This window comes from Lynx canadensis, chromosome B2 (genome assembly GCF_007474595.2).
Source record: "Lynx canadensis isolate LIC74 chromosome B2, mLynCan4.pri.v2, whole genome shotgun sequence".
Lineage (NCBI taxonomy): Eukaryota > Metazoa > Chordata > Mammalia > Carnivora > Felidae > Lynx > Lynx canadensis.
In genome coordinates this window covers 37,574,435-37,597,198 of record NC_044307.1, presented here as the reverse complement: position 1 = coordinate 37,597,198, position 22,764 = coordinate 37,574,435, and the positions used below count along the sequence as shown (strand labels likewise).

The window sequence follows — 22,764 nt, the reverse complement described above, 5'->3', positions numbered from 1 at the left end:
TATCCACTGCCCTCACAAGACCTCCCACTCGCCCAGATCCTTGGAGCTAAACTCATATGGACCATGGAGTGACCTCTGGAATGACTTACAATCACCTTCACCGCAGTATAATACTAAAATCTCCGCTGATGGAGAAGCACATGCTTCATTTACATAATATACAATGTGTGTATTGGCATATTTCCTTAAGGCACATGCGCAATCTCATGCCTGCCTTTACAAACAATGACAGAGCTTTCCTATTGATATATTCATTCTAACCCTAAATAAAAGGAACCCATTCACCCTGTCTTAGGGAATCATGGCTTTGGAAGCTATTCCCCATGATCTCTTTATTTGCTGCAAATAAAGTTTTCTTTGTGTGACAACTCAAAACTTGTGCAGTTTCTGACTCACCAAGGAGCAAACTCACATTGGTTCTGTTACAGTTGGATTCCAAAGTCAGTTTCCACTTTGTGTAAATATCTTCAAACCAGGGTATTATGGAGTAAAAGTTTGGGTTTTCACTGCTTAAATTCACACTACATTTTCTAATAAAAGTGCTTTTCATCATTACCTTATTTGTACTTTTGCAAATTATTCATAAATCACTTAAATATAAAAAAATAAATAGTAAATGAGGATGGTTATTTTTCCTGGAATACTGAGGGCTAAAAGAAAACACTGAGTTTCACACTGAGCATGCAAAGAATTAACTAGAGAATTTATGAAAATGCAGGACCCAATCCCTGAGATTCTGATTTAGTAAGCTAGGGCAAAGAACAGACATCTGCAATTGTAACACAACTGGTCATCCAGTTAAGCTTGGTGAATGACTGCTTGGAAAAAAAAATACAAGCCATCTACCCTAAGGTAGTTGGAAGCATTAATTTATGGTCAGAAAATTTCTTATCTATTTTGCAAAGACATGTTAGAACTTTGATGAAATCAACATAAAGTTCTTTACTGAAACCATGATCCTAATAAGCTAAAGTCACTGTTCTAATTTTGAGTTTGAGGAAAGTTACACAAAATTCCATTAAGATATACTTGCTTAATTCCTAGATCTACTTACTATTTAAAATCAGTTAAGCTCCTTGGCCTTCAATCCTGATGAATTCTATGTTTACTCAAAAGCGAAGAGCACTTAGCATAAATGCAATAAGAAGGGTTGGAAAGCCAAGGTGGCTATTCTTCTAAATTAAAAAAAAAAAAAATCCAAAATTGCAGTGCTTCTATAGGCTAAATATAGACCACAAATACCACAACTTTGGCAACCTATTTTCAACTCCTCAAGGACATTTCTGTTGTATATGGTGACCATGTATCCAGTGGGTCAGGAATAGCCAGGAATAAGGGGGATATTTAGGAGTGTTCTAGGGGAGGCTGTCTGCATGATAAAGGATTTAATGATGGCATGATTCTTCTAATGGACAGAATTTAATTATTTGCATGTAACACTTGTACAGTTTCTAAACCTACCTAGTTTTGTGTAAAACCTCATAATCAGTCACAGGCAATCCAAAAAGTTGTTCACCAGATGAATATGTAACAAACTTCCTCCACAGATCATCAAAATTGGCCTATAAGAAGATTTTTAAGTTGTAGTAAAATATAATTAATTCAGGCCCCATTAAGGTAGAATTTATTATACCTGGAATAAAAGCTAGATTGAGGTTTGTTTAATATCTATGAAACAAGGATCTGTGAAGAAATTTATACTTCTGATACCAAGCTATCAGAAGAAAAGTTGACCACTTAATAAAATTAACTTTTAAGCATTTTAAAAGTATCCATTTTACATGAATTTTTTTTTCTTTAATAAATTAAGTGGTCCCTAGAAGACCTGGTTCTCAAGTTCCCATAAATATGTCTGCAAGTAATAAAACAGTATTTTAAATAACCTATAATTCAGGCTTTTTCACTAATTTAGACTTGTCATCTCTTCTACATGGTCCAAATGAGTGAGTATAATCCTTTCAACCCTGTTTTCTCTCCAAGCAATAGTGTATAAAATGAAGGATTCCATTTTAATACCATTTGAAAGAATTCCAGCAATCTGAATCAACGAAGTTAATGCACATGCCCTTTGAACCAAAAGTGGAATCTCCTATACTTACAATGCTAAGTATTAATAGTGTTTAAAGCACCAAACCAAATAGAAATAACCCACCTGTGATGAGATATATGTGCTCCACATAAAGGGTGTAACATATCAATAGGGATCCCAAATTTCCAGCCCTGGAGAATGTCTGGCATCAGACCTCACAATACCCAGAGAGTGAATCAGATCTGACAGCTATGTTAGCTACTTTTATTTCTTTTTTTTTTCCTTCAATTTTTAATTTAAATTCTAGTTAGTTAACATATAGTGTAGTATTGGTTTCAGGAGTAGAATTTAGTGATTCATCACTCACATATAACAGTGCTCATCACAAGTGCCTTCCTTAATACCCATCACCCATTTAGCCCATCCCCCACGCACCTCCTTCCATCAATCCTCAGTTTGTTGTAAAGAATCTCTTATGGTTTGCTTCCCTTTCTCTCTGTCTCTCTGTCTCTCTCTCTTTCCCTTCCCATATGTTCATTTGTTTTGTTTCTTAAATTCCACAACATACTTTAAAGGAGCCAAATCAGGAAGGGGTGAAGACCTTGAAGGAACTCCAGTGAACTCTTAGTTCCTAGAAAGGGCCATATTTTGCACTTTTTACATTTCTTGGTGGTTAGTACAGTGGTTACTCAACAAATTTACTGACTAAAGTGTCCATGGGACAAGGTGAACCCAGAAAAGGAGAAACAAAAACTTTAAAGTTAGCATACTTTAAAATAATGACATTTAAAATCTTGTCTATGAGGTAAAGACTATTGATGGATGCCAGTCACTCACCCCTTTTCCACTCAGCTCCCAAATAATATAAAAAGACCCATAGCACCAGCCAAATGGGGAGCAAAATAATCAGCTTTGTCAGCAGACCAATCGAGTGCCCAGTAACTCCAGAAATCAGAGTAAAATTGCATCAGAGAACACCACTGCACCCTGAGGCCCCACATGATGCTCCTGCTTCTTTCCACAATCCAGATCTTGGCACCTGCTTCTCTTGGGGGTTGGGGGATGAAAGGGCACCTGCTTTTGAGGAGAGTTGGGTCACATGTTCAGCCAGATGCATGGTGAACAGCCTGCTTACCTCACACCCTCAAACACATGCAGAATAGAAGGAGCAAGATGGCAAGAGATGGGCCTTCAATGTCTTTTCAATGAAGTGGCCACACCTCTGGTAAAAGGGTGACCCATTAAAGTCCCAGTTGCTAACCAATAAATTGGTAACTCCTGACGGAAAGACAAGGAGGTGGGTCTACCTTCAAAATACACCAAGCCTCCAACCACTTCTCATCAACTCCAATGCCACCAGGCTGGTCCAAGTTACTGTCATCCTGTCCTGGACTATTTCAATAGCCTCCTAATTACTCTCCCTGCTTCTACCCTTGACTGTCAATAATCTACTCTCAACACTTGTAGCTAGAGCGAGTCACTGAAAATATAAGTAAGTTGATGTCATATTTGCTTATACTCAGGACCTTTGCACCTGCTCATCCTTCTGCCTGGAAAGCTGCTCTTCCAGATACCTGCTGGGTCTGTTCCCTCATTTCTCTAGGTCTCCACTCAAATGTCACCTTTTCAAGGATGGTTTCTCTGGAGACCTTCCACTTTATGCGCACACAGCCCAGCATGTTATTCCCCTTCCCTGCTTTAATTTTTTCCCTTGGCACTTATCACCATCCAACATTACTATCTATTTTCATCCTCCCTCTTGCTTTTATTGCTGAGGGGTTCTGCTTGGCTCAGCTGGCAGCCCCCAGGTAAGCAGATCAATCTTGGTCCTGGCTCCTCCAGAGAGGCAGGCCTTTCCCCCAGGGCCCTGGGGACTTCAGGTAGCAAAGGATCAGAGCCTCCTCCAGTGTCCAGCAAAAAGTGCTGGCAAGGGTGATAGATAGGGGGATCTGGTTTTAGTCCAAGAGTGACCATTATTGTCCTAAGGACAAAAGAACCCAAACAATATCAAGGGACTATGACTTTTTGTCTGAGGACATCATATTCAATGAAAGGCTGCATTCCATGAAAACCCTGGCCAGCACAGACAGCCTACCTTATAGAAAACCACCAGAGTTACTGGGCTGGACCTACCCCTCTGGTGCCAGGCAGCACACACAGTGGGTTCTGTGACAGCTGATTTCATCTACTTTGCACAAGTTTATTCCTCTAGGGTCAGCTGCAATTCCTGGTTGCTTGAAGGATCCTAGAGAAACACTTTTCTTATCTGGGTCTGGATTTTCCATTTAAACCAGTCAAATCAAGGGAGATACTTGAAAATTCAGTACCATATGAGAAATTCTACTTGGTTCTGATGGAAAAAGCCTGAAGTGCTCCTCTCATGAGAACCTGCAACTGGAGAGATCCCATTCAACTTGACTGAACCTTTTTTTACTGCAAGTGCATCTGGTTGGTCTCAATCTTTACTATTTCTTGCTTGTATTACTGAAACTGCCATCGGTCTGACCACCCTCTCTCCAAAACACTCTCCACACTAATGCCAGAGAAGTCTTTTAAACACACAACTGTTCTAAAAATTCAAATCTGGACAGATCATTCCCTGTTTAGAGCCTTCCAGCCCCTAGGATAGGCTACAAGCTCCTTATCATTGCCTCCAAGGCTCTCTAGGGATTTCTGCCCACTGTGCTGCCTATCCCTCATCCCTATGCTTTCTGCCCAATGCACCCCACACTTCACTCTCTCATCTCCCCTAGATCACCCTGCTTATGTCTTCATTTCTGGGAGGTACAAATTCTGTCTAATTTGTTTTCCCTCCTCTTTCCCCTGGCTAATTCTCATTAGTCCTTCAAGATGCAGCTTAGATGGCTCCTCTTCCAGGAAGCCTTTTCTGGCTGCCCCAACAGCTCCCATCAGTCTGTTTCCATTAACACTGGTTCTCACACCTAGATCACAATGCTCACCACATGGTTTTGCAATTGCAATCTATCCAGCTGTCTGTCTCCCTACCAGATTTTAGCAGCTTAGAAGAAAGAACCATTTCTTAATCACCTTTCTATTGACCAAGACACACAGCAGGTATCTGATAAATATTTTTTCATGACTACAAGTGCAGGTGGGATAGGGAACATAAAGAGAACATATAGTATAGCCACTACAGAAAACAGGATAGAGATTAGAAACAAAGAGGAGAATTTCCAGATAATCCTAGGGGCTGGCTTACATAGGAATCCATGAATCCACAAAACATTAACCTAAATGGGTGTGTGGTTTTTCTCTAGATGTGCTCAGCACTCTGGGCATAGAAAAAGAGGGTAAATGGTTGGCCTGACCCAGTAAGCATTGTCCAAGGTAGGGCAAATGAAGTGGGAATTTTAAAGTCATGGATACAGAAGGAAGAAAAATAATGGATACAGAGAGAAGACAAGGAAACTTTTTGTCAATATTTTAAATTTGATATATTTTATTATTTTCATACATTTTATTATTCTATGAATTTTTACCATTAACACACAAACAAGATGTTTGGAATGAGAATAAGGTATAAGCTTAAGTTCAAAATCAAAATCTTATTCTCTAAAAATACAGAGAGAGAGTCTGTGGAGAAGAGCATGAAGGGATATAAGAAAAGGAATCAATTACATTATTTAGCAGACTAGAATACAATTAAAATCTGTATGCACTTTAAACATTAACTTTTCCTCTGTAAGACAGAACACATACATTTTTCCCTAAAATTATTTTAAAGACTAACAACACATTTTCTATATGCAGAAAATGAAATTTTACCTGAAATATCTGTAGCCTGTTGCTAGCTTCTTGGGGTGGTATATTTGGAACCATGGGTCCTTCCTGTAATGAATAATATACTCTCCTTTTAAATTCTTAATCATATGCATTTATCAATTTATTGAGTTTACCTATTATTTCCTTTTAAATCAATAAACATTATTTTTAATTGAAATGGTCAAATTTTGCCCCATAGATGAAGCTTTCATTTAGTTTTTGTAACAGCCTTACTGAGATATAATTCACATATCATACAATCTCTCACTGAAAACAGACAACTTGATGCCTTTTACTATATTCACAAAGTTGTATAACCATGACCATTGTCAATTTTAGAATATTCACATCACTCCAACTGCCATTCATTTCTAAAGGACCATGACATAGCTAACAAAAAATGTGACAAAATTACACCCTGCATGAAGCTTGTACCACTAGAGCTCTGTCTCATTTCATTTATGATTGTAAACGATGATGCTGTGGTTACTCATTAGAATAACTGATCTAGAGTTCCGACAACAGCCTCCTTTCACCGATGGTTCAGCCCAATATGGAAACAGAGAAGCATGTAGGTGGAACACTTGGAAGAAGCCAAAGGCAGTCTCTGGTGGCCATCATCCAGAAAACAGTTGCAAAAAGGACCCCAGATGATCTATACAATCATGAATACTAAGGATATGCTAAATAATAGACTAGATTCCCAGTATAATAGAATACGAGGGCCATAAAATGTTAACAAATCCAACTAAAAGAGGCAAGTTCAGCACATGTGAAAAAAAAAAAGAAGGCATTTATGATTATTATTAAGGGCTTAAAATTATCTTATGAATCCAGACCCACTGTGACCACTAAAAGAAAGTAGCACATGTTAGGGAATATATCCAACTTTTGAGTTTAACTTCAAAGAGGTGGATCGTTATTGGTCATGATACTAGGCTGAATAGTCTGTGGTACTGAGCAAGTGTGACATTGATTATTTATTTTCAATGACTCTGTTGGTTCTGTAGTAAAAAAAAAAAAAAAAAAAAAAAAAAAAAAAAAAAGATCAGTTGCATAACCAGTTGCCCTGGTATTATGGTATTTATAGTCTCTTGCAACCTTCCAACAACAGTATTCCATTTCCAACTATGAGCATTCTGGCCTGAGAAAGGACAAGAACAGACCCTTTGGTTCCTTCCACAATCTCAAAAGCTGTTGCTCCTTTTAACAGTTATATCTTCTTTCTTCCTCTATAAAACAAGCTTAAAGGACTAGCTATCTCCTGTTTTTCAGAGAGCTGCAAATATGCAAGTACAGCCTCTTATATACAATGTGCAAATCACAGTGTATTTCTCAAGACTCATCACTGTCATCGCATATAACACTCCACAGAACATTTTAACCCACAGTATGCAAATACTTGGATTACCATCTCATACGCTTCTGCGAAGTTCATTACATCCTCACGAAAAACTTCCACGGCCTCAAGAAGATTACTTTTAAACTTTGGCTGCACTTGAACTAGTTCATCTTGCACAGAAACCTAGAATAAGAAAGAATACTCAACGTGAGATGTATTTAAATGAAAATGTATTTAAATGTATTTAAATGAAAGCCCTAATTCTATTCCAGCAAGTCTGTTATCCTGCAGATGCCCAGGGATGAACAAGGATGTCTCTGCAATGTTGTTTAAAAGACAAAAACAAAAACAAAAGAGAAATAAATAACCCAAATCCACCAACAGGTGACACAAATAATTCTAGTTCATGACCTAAGAGGCAAAGCCAGCTTCTGTAACTGCGGTTAGGAAAAAGTTTTCTGACGGATCCAGTCCAGGCCATCACTGTGGCCAGGGGGACAGCTACTGCTTTAGGCCCAATCTGGGTCACAGGCTGGCTCTGGGGCCAGGTGAAGACCTGGGATTAATAACCTCTAGTAGGTTCCCATGGTTGTAGTGGTTGGAACAGTCACCTAAAAGAAAGTGATATTACTCTGGGTATTTAAAAAAAAAAGGGGGGCGATGCCCTCTATAATACTCTTCAAAGTTTCTGTTTAAACCTTCAATCATAATAGCTATCACTTAATTCATACTACCTGCCATGCTTTTTACATACATTAACCCATTTAACCCTCACAACAACCCTGTGTGGTAAGTGCTGATATTATACTCATTTTACAGGTGAGAAAACTGAGGCACAGAGACACTAAATATAACCTCCCAAAGACCCCAGCATCAGCATGAGGCAAGGTCAAGATTCAAAACCTGGCAGTGTGGTTCCAGGGCTCCTGCTCTTAACAGTTCTGGACAACAGCATCTGCCTAGGCTACTTTAAGATTATGCGTGATTGTAGTAAAAGGATGGGTCAATAGGCTTAACACTAACAGTTAAAGAGGTAGAACAACCTGAGTGAATCTTTCCCATTGAACAATAACAGAAAGTTGAGCTTCACTAAATCTCAGTGGAGGGTTCTCCCTTTCCTTCCCAAGATGCACTTCTCTGACTAAATCATCAATCATTTTTTAAAAATAAGTGATTAGTCAATACTAAACATGAATTTAGATAAACATGAGTATTGAAAAAGCATTTTATACACATTACATCAAGGGAGCCTCATAACCACACATAAAAAATTCCTAATATTTTTCCTATATTTCCTAATATTTCCTGTATTTCCTAATATTTTTCATGTGATCCTGAATGATCACATGAAGAGATTGAGAAAGAAGGGTTATTAGCTTGCATAAGGTCACCTAATTGGCTGGTGGCAGAGCTGGAATCATGACTCATGACCCCAATTTGAGCTCTGTATCCTTGCAACTCTGTCTTGCTTCAATCTCAGGGACAAATCTCTCCATAAATAAGGAATTTTAATCCAATGTTTAATTAACATTCAATAAAAATTTTCACTATAATTAAAGAATCTGGACCCACCCTTCAAGTTCATTTTTAATGTTTAACTGTGTAAATGCTTACCAACTTCAAAAACGCTGAGAGAGAAATATATAGGTATAAATACCTGCATTAAAAGAAAAAAATCTCAAATCAGTAACCTAACCATCCACCTTAACAAACCAGGCAAAGAAGAACAAACTAAATGCAAAACAAGCAGAAGGAAATAATAAAAATTACAGCACAGATAAATGATACGGAGAATAGGAAAACAATAGAGAAAATCAACAAACTAAAAGTTTCTTCTTTGAAAAGACCAACAGAATTGACAAACCTTTACCTAGACTAACCAAGAATAAAGGAGAAAAATTACTCAAATTAACTAAAATTAAAAATGGAAGAGGGATATCACTACCTACTTTACAGAAATAAATGGAATTATAAGAACACAATAAATAGAGTGAATTGGGACCCTATGGGGTAGGAGAAAATATTTGTAAATCATATACCTGATAGGAGTTAATATCCAGAATAGAGAATTCCTACAACTCAACAACAACAACAAAAACCACAAACAACTCAATTCTAAAATAGGCAAAGGACTTGACTAGACTTTTTCCCAAAGACAATATACAAATGGCCAGCAAGCATATAAAAAGATGATCAATGTTCTGTATCATAAGGGAAGTGCAAACCAAAACCACAACAACATACCACCTCACCCAATAGGATGCCCACTACCAAGGAAACAGAACATAACAAGTGCTGACAAGGATGTGAAGAAATTGGAACCTTTTTGCACTGTTGGTGGGAATGTAAAACGGTGCAGCTGATATGGAAAACAGTAGAGTGGATCTCAAAAACTTAAAAATGGAAAGTATATGATACAGCATTTCTATTCCTGGATATCTATACAAAAGAATTAAAAGTGGGGTCTCAAAGAGATATCTGCACTTTCATGTTCATGGCAGCATTATTCACAATGGCCAAAAGATGGAAGCAATCCAAGTGTCCACTGAGAGATGAATGAATAAACAAAATGTGGCATATACACATAATGGAATATTAGTCCGACTTGAAAAGGAAGGAAATTCTGACACATGTTACAACATGGATGAACCTTGAGGACATTATGCTAACTGAAATAAGCCAGTCACAAAAAGATTGCATGATTCTACTTATATGAGGTACCAAAAATAGTCAAACTTATAGAGGCAGAAAGCAGAATGGTGGTTGCCAGGGACTGGGGAAACAGAGAAATGAATTATTATGTAATACATATAGAATTTAAGTTTTATAAGATGAAAAATTTCTGAAGATTGGTTGCACAACAATGTGAATATACTTAACACTACTAACTACACTTAAAAATAGTTAAGATGTTAAACACTATGTGTATTTTACCATTATTTAAAAGGAAAAACCCTGCACATGGCTACAATAATCAAGTCATTAGGTTACGGGCATAAGGGTAGACATATGAAGCAACAGAATAGAATTGAGAGTCCAGAAATAACTCCCTACTTTTATGGTCAACTGATTTCAACAAGCGTGCCAAGGCAATTCATTGGTGAAAGAACAGTCTTTTCAACAAATGGTGCTGAGACAACTGGATACCCACATGCTTTTGCATGAAGTTGAACCCTTAACTCACACCATATATAAGAATTAACTCAATGTATCAGAAACCTAAACGTAAGGGCTAAAATTCTAAAATTCACATAAGAAAACATAGTAGTAAATCTTCATGACCCTGGATTTGGCAAAGGTTTTCTAGACATGATACTAAAACACAAGCAACAACAACAAATAGATAAATTGGACTTTATTAAAAATTAAGTCAAAATTTAAAAAATTTGTGCTTCAAATTCAGAGACAGAATGTAGAATGGTGGTTACCAGGGTTTGAGGGGAAGGGAGAATGTAGAGTTACTATTTAATAGGCATAGAGTTGCAGATTTACAACATGAAAGGAATTATAGGGATATATAGTGTAATGGCTGCACAACAATGTGAATGTCTTTAATACCACTGAACTGTGCTCTTAAAAATGATTAACATAGTAAATTTCATGTTATGTGTCTTTTAACGTGGAAAAAAAAACAAAAAAAAAGAAAAAAAGGACACTGTCAAGATACTGAAAAGATATCTTCTTTATCCATTCATCAGTTGATGGACACTTGGGCTATTTCCATAATTTAGCTATTGTAGATAATGCTGCTATAAATATTGGGGTGCACGTATCCCTTTGAATTAGTCCTTTGGGTAAATATCTAATAGTGCAAATGCTGAATCATAGAGTAGTTCCATTTTTAACTTTTTTGAGGAACCTCCATACTGTCTTCCACAGTGGCTACACAAGTTTGCATTCTCACCAACAGTGCAAGAGTGTTCCCCTTTCTCCACATCCTTACCAACACCTGTTGTTTCTTGTGTTGTTAATTTTAGCCAGTCTGACAGGCGTTAGGTGCTAGTTTTGATTTGCATTTCCCTGACAACATGGATGGGGCTGAAATAAGTCAGTCAAAGAAAGACACACACCATATGATTTCACCCATATGTGGAATTTAAGAAACAAAACAAATGAGCAAAGGGGAAGACAGAGATTGAGAGAGACAGAGACAGTGAGAGACAGACAGAAAGACAGACAGAGGCAAACCAAGAAACAGACTCTTAAAGACAGAAAACAAATTGATGGTTACCAGAGGGGAGGTTGGTGGGGGATGGGTTAAACAGGTGACGGAGATTAAGGAGTGCACTTGTCGTGATGAGCACTGGGTGTTCAATGGGAAGTACTGGCTCACTACATTGTACACCTATATCTAATATTACATTATGCCTTAACTAGCTGGAATTCAAGCAAAAACTTGAAAAATATAAAGAAAAAAAAGAAAATGAAATTGAAAATTCAACCCACAGAATGATAGAAAATATTTGCAAATCCTTTGATATAGGACTTATATCCAAAATATATAAAGAACTCTTACAACTCAAAAATAAAAAGACAACTCATTTTTTTTAAAAAAGCAAAGTATTGGGGCGCCTGGGTGGCTCAGTCAGTTGAGCGTCTGACTTCGGCTCAGGTCATGATTTCACGGTTCATGAGTTCGAGCCCCGCATCTGGCTCGCTGCTGTAAGTGCAGAGCCTGCTTCAGACCCTCTATCCTCCCCTCTCTCTGCCCCTCCCCAGCTCATTCTCGCTCTCTCTTTCTCAAAAATAAATAAACATTAAAAAATAAATAAATAAATAAATAAATAGCAAAGTATTTAAGTTCACATTTCTCCAGACAAGATGGATGAATGGCCAATAAGTATACGATGCTCAACATCATTAGACACTAGGGAAATAAAGTCATGGTACATAGGACAACATGGATAAACTTCAAAACATTATGCTAAATGAAAGAAGCCAGTCACAAAAGGCTACATATTGTATGATTCCATCTATATTAATGTCCAGAAAAGACAAATCCACAGAGACAAAAAAGTAAATTCGTGGTTGCCAGTGACTGGGGTAAGAGGAAGAAGAAGTGGTTGCTAGTGAGTATGGGGTTTCTCTTGGGAATATGAAAGTGTCCTAAAAATAGATAATAATGGTGGTTATGTGACTCTATGAATATACTAAAAATCACTTTTCATATACTTAGAAATAGTAAATTTTATGGTATGTAAATTATATCTCAATAAAGCTCTTAAAATATATATATTTAAGCTTTAAAATGTATGAAAAAAATTTTCTAGAGATAGGGACTTCTAAAAAAAATAAGAATTAAATTTGTACTTACAGCTTTGCTCTGCAATCTGTTGAAAGAGTATCTCAAGGTGTCAACTGCTTCTGATTCTTCTTTGGTTACTTCAACTTCAAATCTGTTTAAAATAGCATAGGCTTCCTGGAGAGTGGGAGTAGAGTTCAGAAACATCACAAGGAAAGCAATTGACAAATGATTTAGATTCCTTCAAAAACACATTCCTATTCTCCCCATTCTTAGAAGAAGACAGTACATTCCAGAAGAGTGGTTCCTAAATTAAACGTGTATAAAAAGTGCCTCTAGATTCTAACTGATACCAGATATTTACTCTAGATCCTCGGTCCTGAAATCTGCATTTAATAAGCACCTAAGTGATTCTGATGGAGATGTGGGCAGATCCTAGTATTTCTAGGAAATACTATCCTAGAAAATGTCCCTAGAATCATTTTCTGCCTCTCTCTCCTCCTTGATCTTGTGCAACACCATGCAAAATATCTTCTCGTTACTCTATTCAAATAAGGGCTGGCTATGTAAAAAATAGAATGAAACAATGATATGGGAGATATTCTGAAGAAGAGAGACTTGAATGACCAGAGGAATGGACTGGCAAATGATTTACTAAAAGAATTTATGCTGAAGAATAAAGTTTCTGTAGTCAAGAAAAAATGATATGATAATTTGTTAAATCTTGAGGAATGGATGGTCAGGCATCAAAAATTCCCAAACACTAAGATTTAAAGAGGTATTAAAGATATGAAGTGCATTAGCTACCAGAGAGTATGAACACTAAATGGTTTTTAGAAGGCAATACTCGACTATGAGCACTGGCATACCAAACAGAGGCAGTGAGAATGCCAATCCCGCAGGTATTTTGGGGAATAAGGGAGAATGTTCCTTACAGAATTTGAATTTAAATTTAAATTTAGATTTAATTTAGAGAATTTTTTTTAAAAGAGTCATAAAATAAACTAAGACTCTGATTTTTATTATCAGTATGAGCCAGGAATTTAAATATGAGTCATAAAATACTTGTAGTACACAAAATAATGGCCTCTCCAATGTTGTCTGCATCCTAATCTCCACAACCTATGACTATGTTACTTTACACGGCAAAAGGAAATTTGCAGATGTGATTATGTTTAAAAAACTTGAGATGGGCAGATTGTCCTGGATAAACTGGGTGGGCCCCATGTAACCACAAAGGTCCATATAAGGGCAAGAGGGAGACCAGAGAGTAGAATCAGAGATGTGAAGCTGAAGCAGGGGCAGGAGTGACACCACTGCTGGAAGGGGCTGTGAGCCAAGGAATAGAGGTGGCCTCTAGGAGCTAGAAAAGGCAAGGAATGGAATCCCCCCTCCCTAAGAGCCTCCAGAAAGAATACAGCTCTGCTGACATCTTGATTTTAGCTCCATAAAATCCATTTTCAGACTTAGGATCTGTAGAACTATAAAATAATACATTTATGTTGTTTTAAGCCATTAAGTTTATGGTAATTTGTTATAGCTGCAGTAGGAAACTAATACAGTACTCTACCCTAAAAATATTTCTGATCTTAGTTCCAACAGTTTACTATTGAGCCTAAGTGTACTGCTCTCACCATGCTGCCCTGAGTATGCCATCGATCAGGAGTGAGACCTGTAAGTGGTTTCTAAGGAAAGCTAAAGATATTTGGGGAACTTGGCTACCATGTCAGGACTGACATGAAAGCACAAAACCGTTCATTTCTGTAAAATGTTGGTGTTACTATAAAAAACTGAACACTGTCTAGACCAATTCAGCATTATTAAATATCAATATTCCTTTGTATACTGTTCACTGTTAATAATTGTCAAAATCCCTCCAACGACATCAAATCAGAAAGGAGAAAGAGGCAGACTACGCCATAAGATAGATGAAGTATGTTAACAGGATCAATTTTCGTGTGTGTGTGTTTGTGTCTTTTTTAATTTTTTAATAATTTTTTAAATGTTTATTTATTTTTGAGACAGATAGGGAGACAGAGTGCGAGCAGGGGAAGGGCAGAGAGAGGGAGACACAGAATCCAAAGCAGGCTCCATGCTTTGAGCTGTCAGCACAGAGTCTGATACAAGTCTCGAACTCACAAGCCACAAGATCATGACCTGAGCTGAAGTCGGACACTTAACCAACTGAGCCCCTCAAGTACCCCTCTCTCTTTTTTTGAAAAGCATCTCAAGAAAGAAAAAAAATGCAATCATTTCTTACTTCAATTGGTCCCAAAGTCATGTCCATTTGAATTTCATTATCACGGATACATGCTAAGGCTTCCATTGCAAATCTGACATCATCTAAATCACGGATAGGTCTAGATAACTTTTTCAAGTATTCATTGATGAATGCTATCATGTCTGACATTTTCTTTTTGTATTCTTCATTCAAATATCGACAGAGTAACATCTTCCATGCTTTAGCCTCAATTGATAAGGCCAATTTCATTGGCCCTGGGGAAGAGGAAAAAAGATCAGAATACAACTGACATACTGAAACTATTTACTTCATGTCTAATCTGAGCATCCATCACTGTACTGCCCTATTTGATGATCACTAGAGACATGTGGTTACTGAACACTTGAAATGTAGTCTAAATTAAATGTGCTATAAAGTTACTACATTTTGAAGATGCAATTCCTCTCCCTATAGAGTATGTTAAGCTGTACATGAGAAGGACACTAGAGTCTATGGAGAAGAATTTTCGAAATTAGTTCTAGCACTGCCCAAGGTGAACATTGCTGTTTCTGGTCATCCCGTTAGCAGCCCTCATTCAGTCCTCCATATTCTTCTAGGTAACCCTACAAAGTGGAGTGTAATATATTCTTTTGTCTGCCAAACCTGTCCTCGTTTTCCCATTATTCCACTCCCTACCTCATCCACATATTAGAGAATGTGTATAACCTGACCTTGTACCTGGGCCTGATTGTCCCAGTCAATCCTGACCTTTTATCTGACATTCAGAATCCTTTTCTTGTTTGGAATGAGACTTGAGGGGGAACCATGTGGTCTGGGAAGCAGAAAAAGTCATGCACAGAGGGAAGAAGAAATGAGAGGCAGAGAGAGTGGATTTCCTCAGCTTCCTGTACTGTCCCCGGTTCTGGTTCATACCTAAGGCCCAGTTGCCTCTTGGATTCTGGGATATACGGTTTTCTCATAAAAAAAGCTCAGAGAGGTTTCTGTTCCTTGAAAACAAAGCAGTTCTAAAGTCAACTCTATCTTAACAATCCTCACACATTCCTCTTTTCCTCTCTTGGTATCTCTCAAACCCCCAGCCCTGCAATGCTTGAAACATGATCGCTTCCCCTGCAATTCCCAACAGACTGAGAGGACTAGGGAGCTGAGGAGACAGCAGCCTGAAAAGAGACGCACAGTCAACCTGTGGGTTGAAGCTGTGAGATCTTATCTCATGAAGTCTGCACCTCATGGACCTCTCTTCTCCTTTTCCTCAGGCCCCAAACATTCAGCCCTCCTTCCCCTTTCTTCAGAACTGTTGCCACCTATTCCATTTTTCAGTTTCCTTTCTCAAAAATCAAGCCACCAGCCAACTCCCACACTGTGCTAGAGTTGATTTGTGTATGAGGAATCACAGCACTAACCACTATGAGAAAACAAATGGGAAGTTTAAATGATAGTAATAATAATAGGCAAATTAATTTTCCAAAAGTCTACAGTTCTTGGAATGATTGCCCCTGAGGTATAGTTTCTGGTTTCTAACTGAATATCCCCTCTAAGTGCTTGTGATTCTTCCCCAAATTAAATACCTTCTTGATAGATATAATAATAGCATTTAATATTTATTGAACCCAACTACTTGTCAAGTACTATGTCAAGTGTCTCATATAAAGTAATTCATGAGGTGGGCACTGTCATTATCATCAGCAGAAGAGATGGCAGTTAAAGAGGTCAGGTAACCTTGATAGTCAAATTTGAGAGTCAGTTACACTTACTCCTTAAGGACAGACCTGCAAATCTACTTACAATGGATAGTTGTTGTAAAATAGGTCATTCGAATATCTCCTGAGAATAAAATCTTCTCACAAACTTCAAGCAAGAGTGATTGTATCTCTGTAACCATGGCAATAAGGAGCCACCACAACCCAGTTTTAAACCCAAACAGCAGACCAACAGACCTCAATTCACATGCTTTTGCCAACCAATCAGCACCAGCCCCTCCCTTCTGAATGTCAACCAATCAAAAAGAACATATCCAATAAGCCCACCTCTAAGCACCAACCCATCAACAACAGTCTCACCTGAGTAAGCATCCTTCTACAGGTGATGTTAACCTATCTACACCCATAGTGCTTGAGCTCCATGCCACCCAGACACCCTATATGAGACGGGGCAGTGTGCTCTGTGGAGAACACTGTGCCTGAGCAGCACAGCTCTCCCTTAGTCTTGTAGTCAGTAAAATTAGCTTAGGCTTTGTATTTCAGATATTGAATGGCTGTCTCATCATCCTGTGATATTCTAATCCCAAGTGGATTAGCTTCTCAGGAAACCTCAAACTGTCTAACTCCTTCCTATCTCATGTATACAACTCCCTCCTCATAGTAACCCCAAAAAGTGTTTCAAGTGTAGTTTAGTTGTTTGCCAATTGAGGACTTGGGCAGTGTATTGATTGTATTAAGCCACCCTTGTATATTATGTACAAAGAATATATAATAATATATTATATAACATACGTATTATATATAACATATATGCATGTATATATGTATACCATATATGTATATGAAAGGTGGCTTAGTAACTGCTTTCTACATAACGTAACATTTCATATGAAAATACAGACACTTTACATCACATTTTAAAAATACCTGTATGCAGTTCAAGTGCTCCTACAACAATAATAGGCTTCAACTCATCAATCTCCTGTTCAAAAGTAGCAAAGTGTAGAATTTCTGATCTGATTTCAGTCAGAGAGGGGTTGTTAGCCAAAAACTCCTGTAGTAAGGAAACAGGAAACAATGTTTTCTTTAACTTTTGGACAGTATAAATCTCACACTGCTTTTTCTTTCTTTTTTTTTTCCTTATATATTTTTCCACTTGCATGTCAGGCCAGTAGCTCAGTAAAGAGAGGGATGAACTGGTAGTACCAGAAGATGAGGAGATGAGGCCAAGTGAGGGAATTTCATAGTCTACCATGAATAACTAACTGAGTTATTCATGTGTCCTTAAGTATCTAACCAAAAATACAGTTGAATCTATGTAAGCGTGACACGCCCTTGAATACCCAGCCTCTGAATGTCTGGAACATAACTGGTACCCAACTGTTTACACAAATTAAACCGAAACCTGCCTGAGCCTCATTACCCTCAGTTGCCTCAGAGTGTCACTGTGAGTACGGCACAAAATCCACTATGTTAGATGCTTGGCCTTTTCAGGTTCTTGACCTCTGCTCATGAGTTCCTGTCATCATTCTGATACTTTCCTGCTTCTCTCACACACGTTAGATATAAACAATTCAAACCCAAACTGCATCACAAGTAGCCAAAATACACCTTCACTTTCACGTCTCGGTCCTCTGTCCAGAGCGTCTTGTACTTTTGAAAGTCCTGCAAGGCCTCATGAGCCACCTTCCGTAGAGAATTCACAGAGGAAGAAAGGAGGAGGACCAATTTGGAAATATCCTTGTGCTCCGCTACCCCTGGATAAAAATTCTTCAGCTTTCTTGCAGTAATTACTTCTTCCACAGGCTCTGAAAACAGATGGTTTTATAGAGAGATAACTTCTATATGCAACTTCAAATATTATCAATTTTAATATTTACAGACTTCTTTCAAGCTGGATTTTCTTTTTTATTATTATTATTATTATTTAAATTCAAGTTAGTAGACATACAGTGTAGTCTTGGCTTCAGGAGTAGATTCCCGTGATTCATCACTTGCATATAACACCACCCAGTCCTCATCCCAAACAGTGCCCTCCTTAAAGCCCATCACCCATTAAACCCATCCCCCCATCCAACACCCCTCCAGCAGCCCTCAGTTTGTTCTCTGTATTTATGAGTCTCCTATGGCTTGCCTAAACCACTGTGTCAGATTTTGAGGCCTAGATTTCTTTAATGTGGGAAAATTGCTTTCAGAGAACAGAACTTAAAGACACTGATTAAACATCCCCACCCCACCGCCACATAAGTCCTTCAAGGAAAGAAAGGTCAAAAGAGCTAAAATTGTTGCTCTATAGAACAGTATGGTGGTTAAAAGAGATGCACCATACTTATTACCCATATAACCTTTGGCCAGTTTTTTTTTTTGTTTTTTTTTTTAATTTTTTTTTTTTTTCAACGTCTATTCATTTCTGGGACAGAGAGAGACAGAGCATGAACGGGGGAGGGGCAGAGAGAGAGGGAGACACAGAATGGGAAACAGGCTCCAGGCTCTGAGTCATCAGCCCAGAGCCTGACGCGGGGCTCGAACTCACGGACCGCGAGATCGTGACCTGGCTGAAGTCGGACGCTTAACCGACTGCGCCACCCAGGCGCCCCCAGTTTTTTTTTAAATATGAAATTTATTGTCAAATTGGTTTCCATACAACACCCAGTGCTCATCCCAACAGGTGCCCTCCTCAATGCCCATCACCCACTTTCCCCTCCCTCCCACCCCCCATCAACCTTCAGTTTATTCTCAGTTTTTAATAGTCTCTTATGGTTTGCCTCGCTCCCTCTCTTTTTTTTCTCCTTCCCCTCCCCCATGGTCTTCTGTTAAGTGTCTCAGGATCCACATAAGAGTGAAAACATATGGTACCTGTCTCTGTATGACTTATTTCACTTAGCATAACACTCTCCAGTTCCATCCACGTTGCCACTAAAGGCCTTATTTCATTCTTTCTGATTGCCAAGTAGTATTCCATTGTATATATAAACCACAACTTCTTTATCCATTCATCAGTTGATGGACATTTAGGCTCTTTCCATAATTTGGCCATTGTTGAAAGTGCTGCTATAAACACTGGGGTACAAGTGTCCCTATGCATCAGCACTCCTGTATCCCTTGGGTAAATTCCTAGCAGTGCTATTGCGGGGTCATAGGGCAGATCTATTTTTAATTTTTTGAGGAACCTCCACACTTTTCCAGAGCAGCTGCAATCTTTTCAGTCTTCATGGAAATACTTGTGAGGATTAAATGAGACAATTTATGTTTGTCCTCAGCTCAGCATCTGGTATATAGAGATCATGCAATCACTATTAGCCACTACCATAAACATCTCTTGCTAAAATCTGATCATGTCACTGCCTTGATCAAAATTGTCAAGTATTCCCCATCAGACAGAGACTATACAAATACTTTTATTTGGTCCAAACAATGCCTTACTTTTTCAAAACAGTTGTGAACAATTAAAAATCATGATAGTTCATGGGCAATTCCAGATTTTCAACTTCTCTTTTAAAAAGGTTTAATCTTGGGGCGCCTGAGTGTCTCAGTCGGTTAAGCGTCCGACTCTGGCTCAGGTCATGATCTCACGGTTCATGGGTTCGAGCCCCGCATCAGGCTCTGTGTTGACAGCTCAGAGCCTGGAGCCTGCTTCTGATTCTGTCTCCCTCTCTGCCCCTCCCCTGCTCATGCTGTCTCTGTCTCTCAAAAATAAACATATGCAAAAAAAAATTAAAAAGGTTTAATCTGGGGGGCACCTGGGGGGCTTGGTCAGTTGAGCATCTGACTTCAGCTCAGGTCATGATCTCACAATTTGTGGGTTCAAGCCCCACATTGGGCTCTATGCTGACATCTCAGAGCCTGAAGCCTGCTGTGGATTCTGTGTGTGCATGTGTGCATGCGTGTGTGTGTGTGTCTTTGTGTGTGTGTTTGTGTCTGCCCCTACCCCGCTCATGCTCCCTACCCCACTCATGCTCAGTCTCTCTCTGTCTCTCAAAAATGAATAAACGTTAAAAATATTTTTTAAAGATTTAATCTGGTAGTACAGGGTCCATGTTCCTGCATGGCAATAATTAGCTGAAGCTGAGAAGCATCTCTAAAAAGGGCATCCCTGGTGAATTTGCCAGTCCCCTCTAAGACCACGTCACTCATTTGCTCTTTTGTTTTAATTTTAATCAAAATTAAAGCCAAAGAAAGTACACGGTATTTGGCTGAATTAACTAAGTAACTAATGTTGCATGTCCTGGTAGTTGTTTCCCTTTTATCGCACAGAAGCATCCCACCGTGTAGATATACCTCATTTTGTTTATCCATTGATCAGTTTTTAGACATCTGGTTTGCTAGCAATTTGAAGCTATTAACAAATAATGCAGCATAAACATTCACATCTTTACACAGACATATGATTTCATTTGTCTTGGATAAATTCCTAGGGGTGGAATTCCTGAGCCAAATGGTACAGGTATGTTCAATTTTTTTTTTTTATATATGAAATTTATTGACAAATTGGTTTCCATACAACACCCAGTGCTCATCCCAAAAGGTGCCCTCCTCAATACCCATCACCCACCCTCCCCTCCCTCCCACCCTCCATCAACCCTCAGTTTGTTCTCAGTTTTTAACAGTCTCTTATGCTTTGTGTTCAATTTTTTAAGGACGTGCCAAACTGGTTCCAAAGTGGCTGTACCTTTATATACATTCCCACCAGCGATACCTTAAAGTTTCAGGCTCTTTATCAACAATTGGTATTGAAGATTATTAAAAATGTTTATCCATTCTAATAGGTGTGCTGTGGTGTATCATCATAGTTTTAATGTGTATTTTCCTAACACTAACGGAGTTGAGCATCTTTTCATGTGTTTTTTAGCCATTCATGCATCTTCTTTGTTGAACTAATCTTCTGACCATTTGGGGAGGGAGATAGTCTTATTATTCAGTTTGAGTTTTTTATATATTCTGAATACAAGTACTTTATGCCAGATGTATGCATTGCAAATATTTTCTCCAAATATATGGCTTCCCTTTTTAATGTTTTCAATGGTGTCTTTTGAAGAGCAACCATTTTTACTTTGACTGAAGTCCAGTTTGTCCATTCTCTTTGTCATGATCATGTTTTTGCTGTCATACCTGAGAAATTTTTATATAACCCCAAATCACTAATTTCTTAAAATTTTTAAATTTCTTTCTAAAGAAATTTTTATAGCTTTAGTCCTTGTATAACTGACTTTGAGTTAATTCGTTTGCATGGTTTAAGAGTCCAACTTCATTTTTTTTTTTGCATATGTATATCTAATTGTTCCAGTACTGTGTGTTGAAGAGACAATCACTTGCCCCATTTTTTTACTTCATATCCTTTCAGAAAGTCAGCTGACTCTAAAGTTTATTTCTGGATTGCCTAGTCTGTCCCACTGATCCACATGCCTATCTTTAGGCCAATACTGCACTGCTTTGATTATTATAACTCTGTAGTATGTTTTGAAATCAAGTATTCCAGCTCTATTATCCTTTTTCAAACTAATTTTGGCTATTATAGTTCCTCGCATTTCCCTATTTCCTATTCAAATTTTAGGATCAACTCAATTTCTGCAAAACAGCTTTCTAAATTTTGATAGAAAGTCAACAAATCTATAGATCAATTTGGGAGAATGGCTATCTTAGCAGTACTGAGTGTTCCTCCAATCCATGAACATGGTGTTACTTTTCAGCAATGTTTTGTAGCTTCCGATGTACAGGCCCCTACACTTCTTCGGTTAAATTTATTCTCTACGATAGTATTATGAATGAAATTGTCTTCTTAATTTCATTTTCAGATTGTTCATTCCAAGTAGTTAGAAATACAATTGAGCTTTGTATGTCGATCTTATATCCTGCATACTTGCTGAACTCATTTATTAATTCTAACAGTTTTGTATGTGCATGTATTCCTGAGGATGTTTTTACATACAAGATAATGTTATATGTTAAATAAAGTCAGTTTTGTTTCTTCCTTTCTAATCTGTATATCTTTAATTTCTTATTAAATCCACGGGATTGAATCTCCAGTATAATGTTGAATAGATGTAGGGAAAGCCAGCTTTCTTAACTTGCTCCTGATCTTAGGGGGAAATAATTTAGTCTTTCACCATTAAGTATGATGTTGGCTCTAAGTTTTTCACAGCTGCCCTTTATCAGGTTGAAGAAGTTCAATTCTATCCCCACACTCTTAAGTTTAACATAAAAGAGTTAGATTTTGACAAATTCTTTCTCTGTGTCTACTGAGGTAATCATGTGATTGTGTCCTTTATTCTATTAACAGGATGTATTTTTTAAAAATCTTGTATTTCTGGGATAAACCTCTTTTGGTTATAATATAGCCTCCTTTTTATATGTTTCTGAATTCAATTTGCTAACATTTGGGTAAGGGTTCCAGCATTGTCATTAAAAGTAAGGATCCTTTAAAGAATGTTT

At 37.9% G+C, this 22,764-nt stretch overlaps 1 protein-coding gene across 1 annotated transcript in view; it reads right to left on the bottom strand.

The window, feature by feature from the left end:
• The window catches only part of DNAH8 (dynein axonemal heavy chain 8), a 310,125-nt gene that overhangs the window by 205,228 nt on the left and 82,133 nt on the right, over nucleotides 1-22,764 (bottom strand). Inside the window, 7 exon segments of the mRNA XM_030314553.1 lie at nucleotides 1,462-1,562; nucleotides 5,816-5,878; nucleotides 7,224-7,337; nucleotides 12,469-12,573; nucleotides 14,657-14,892; nucleotides 17,263-17,389; nucleotides 17,947-18,143. Of these exon segments, the coding sequence (XP_030170413.1) occupies nucleotides 1,462-1,562; nucleotides 5,816-5,878; nucleotides 7,224-7,337; nucleotides 12,469-12,573; nucleotides 14,657-14,892; nucleotides 17,263-17,389; nucleotides 17,947-18,143 (943 nt within the window).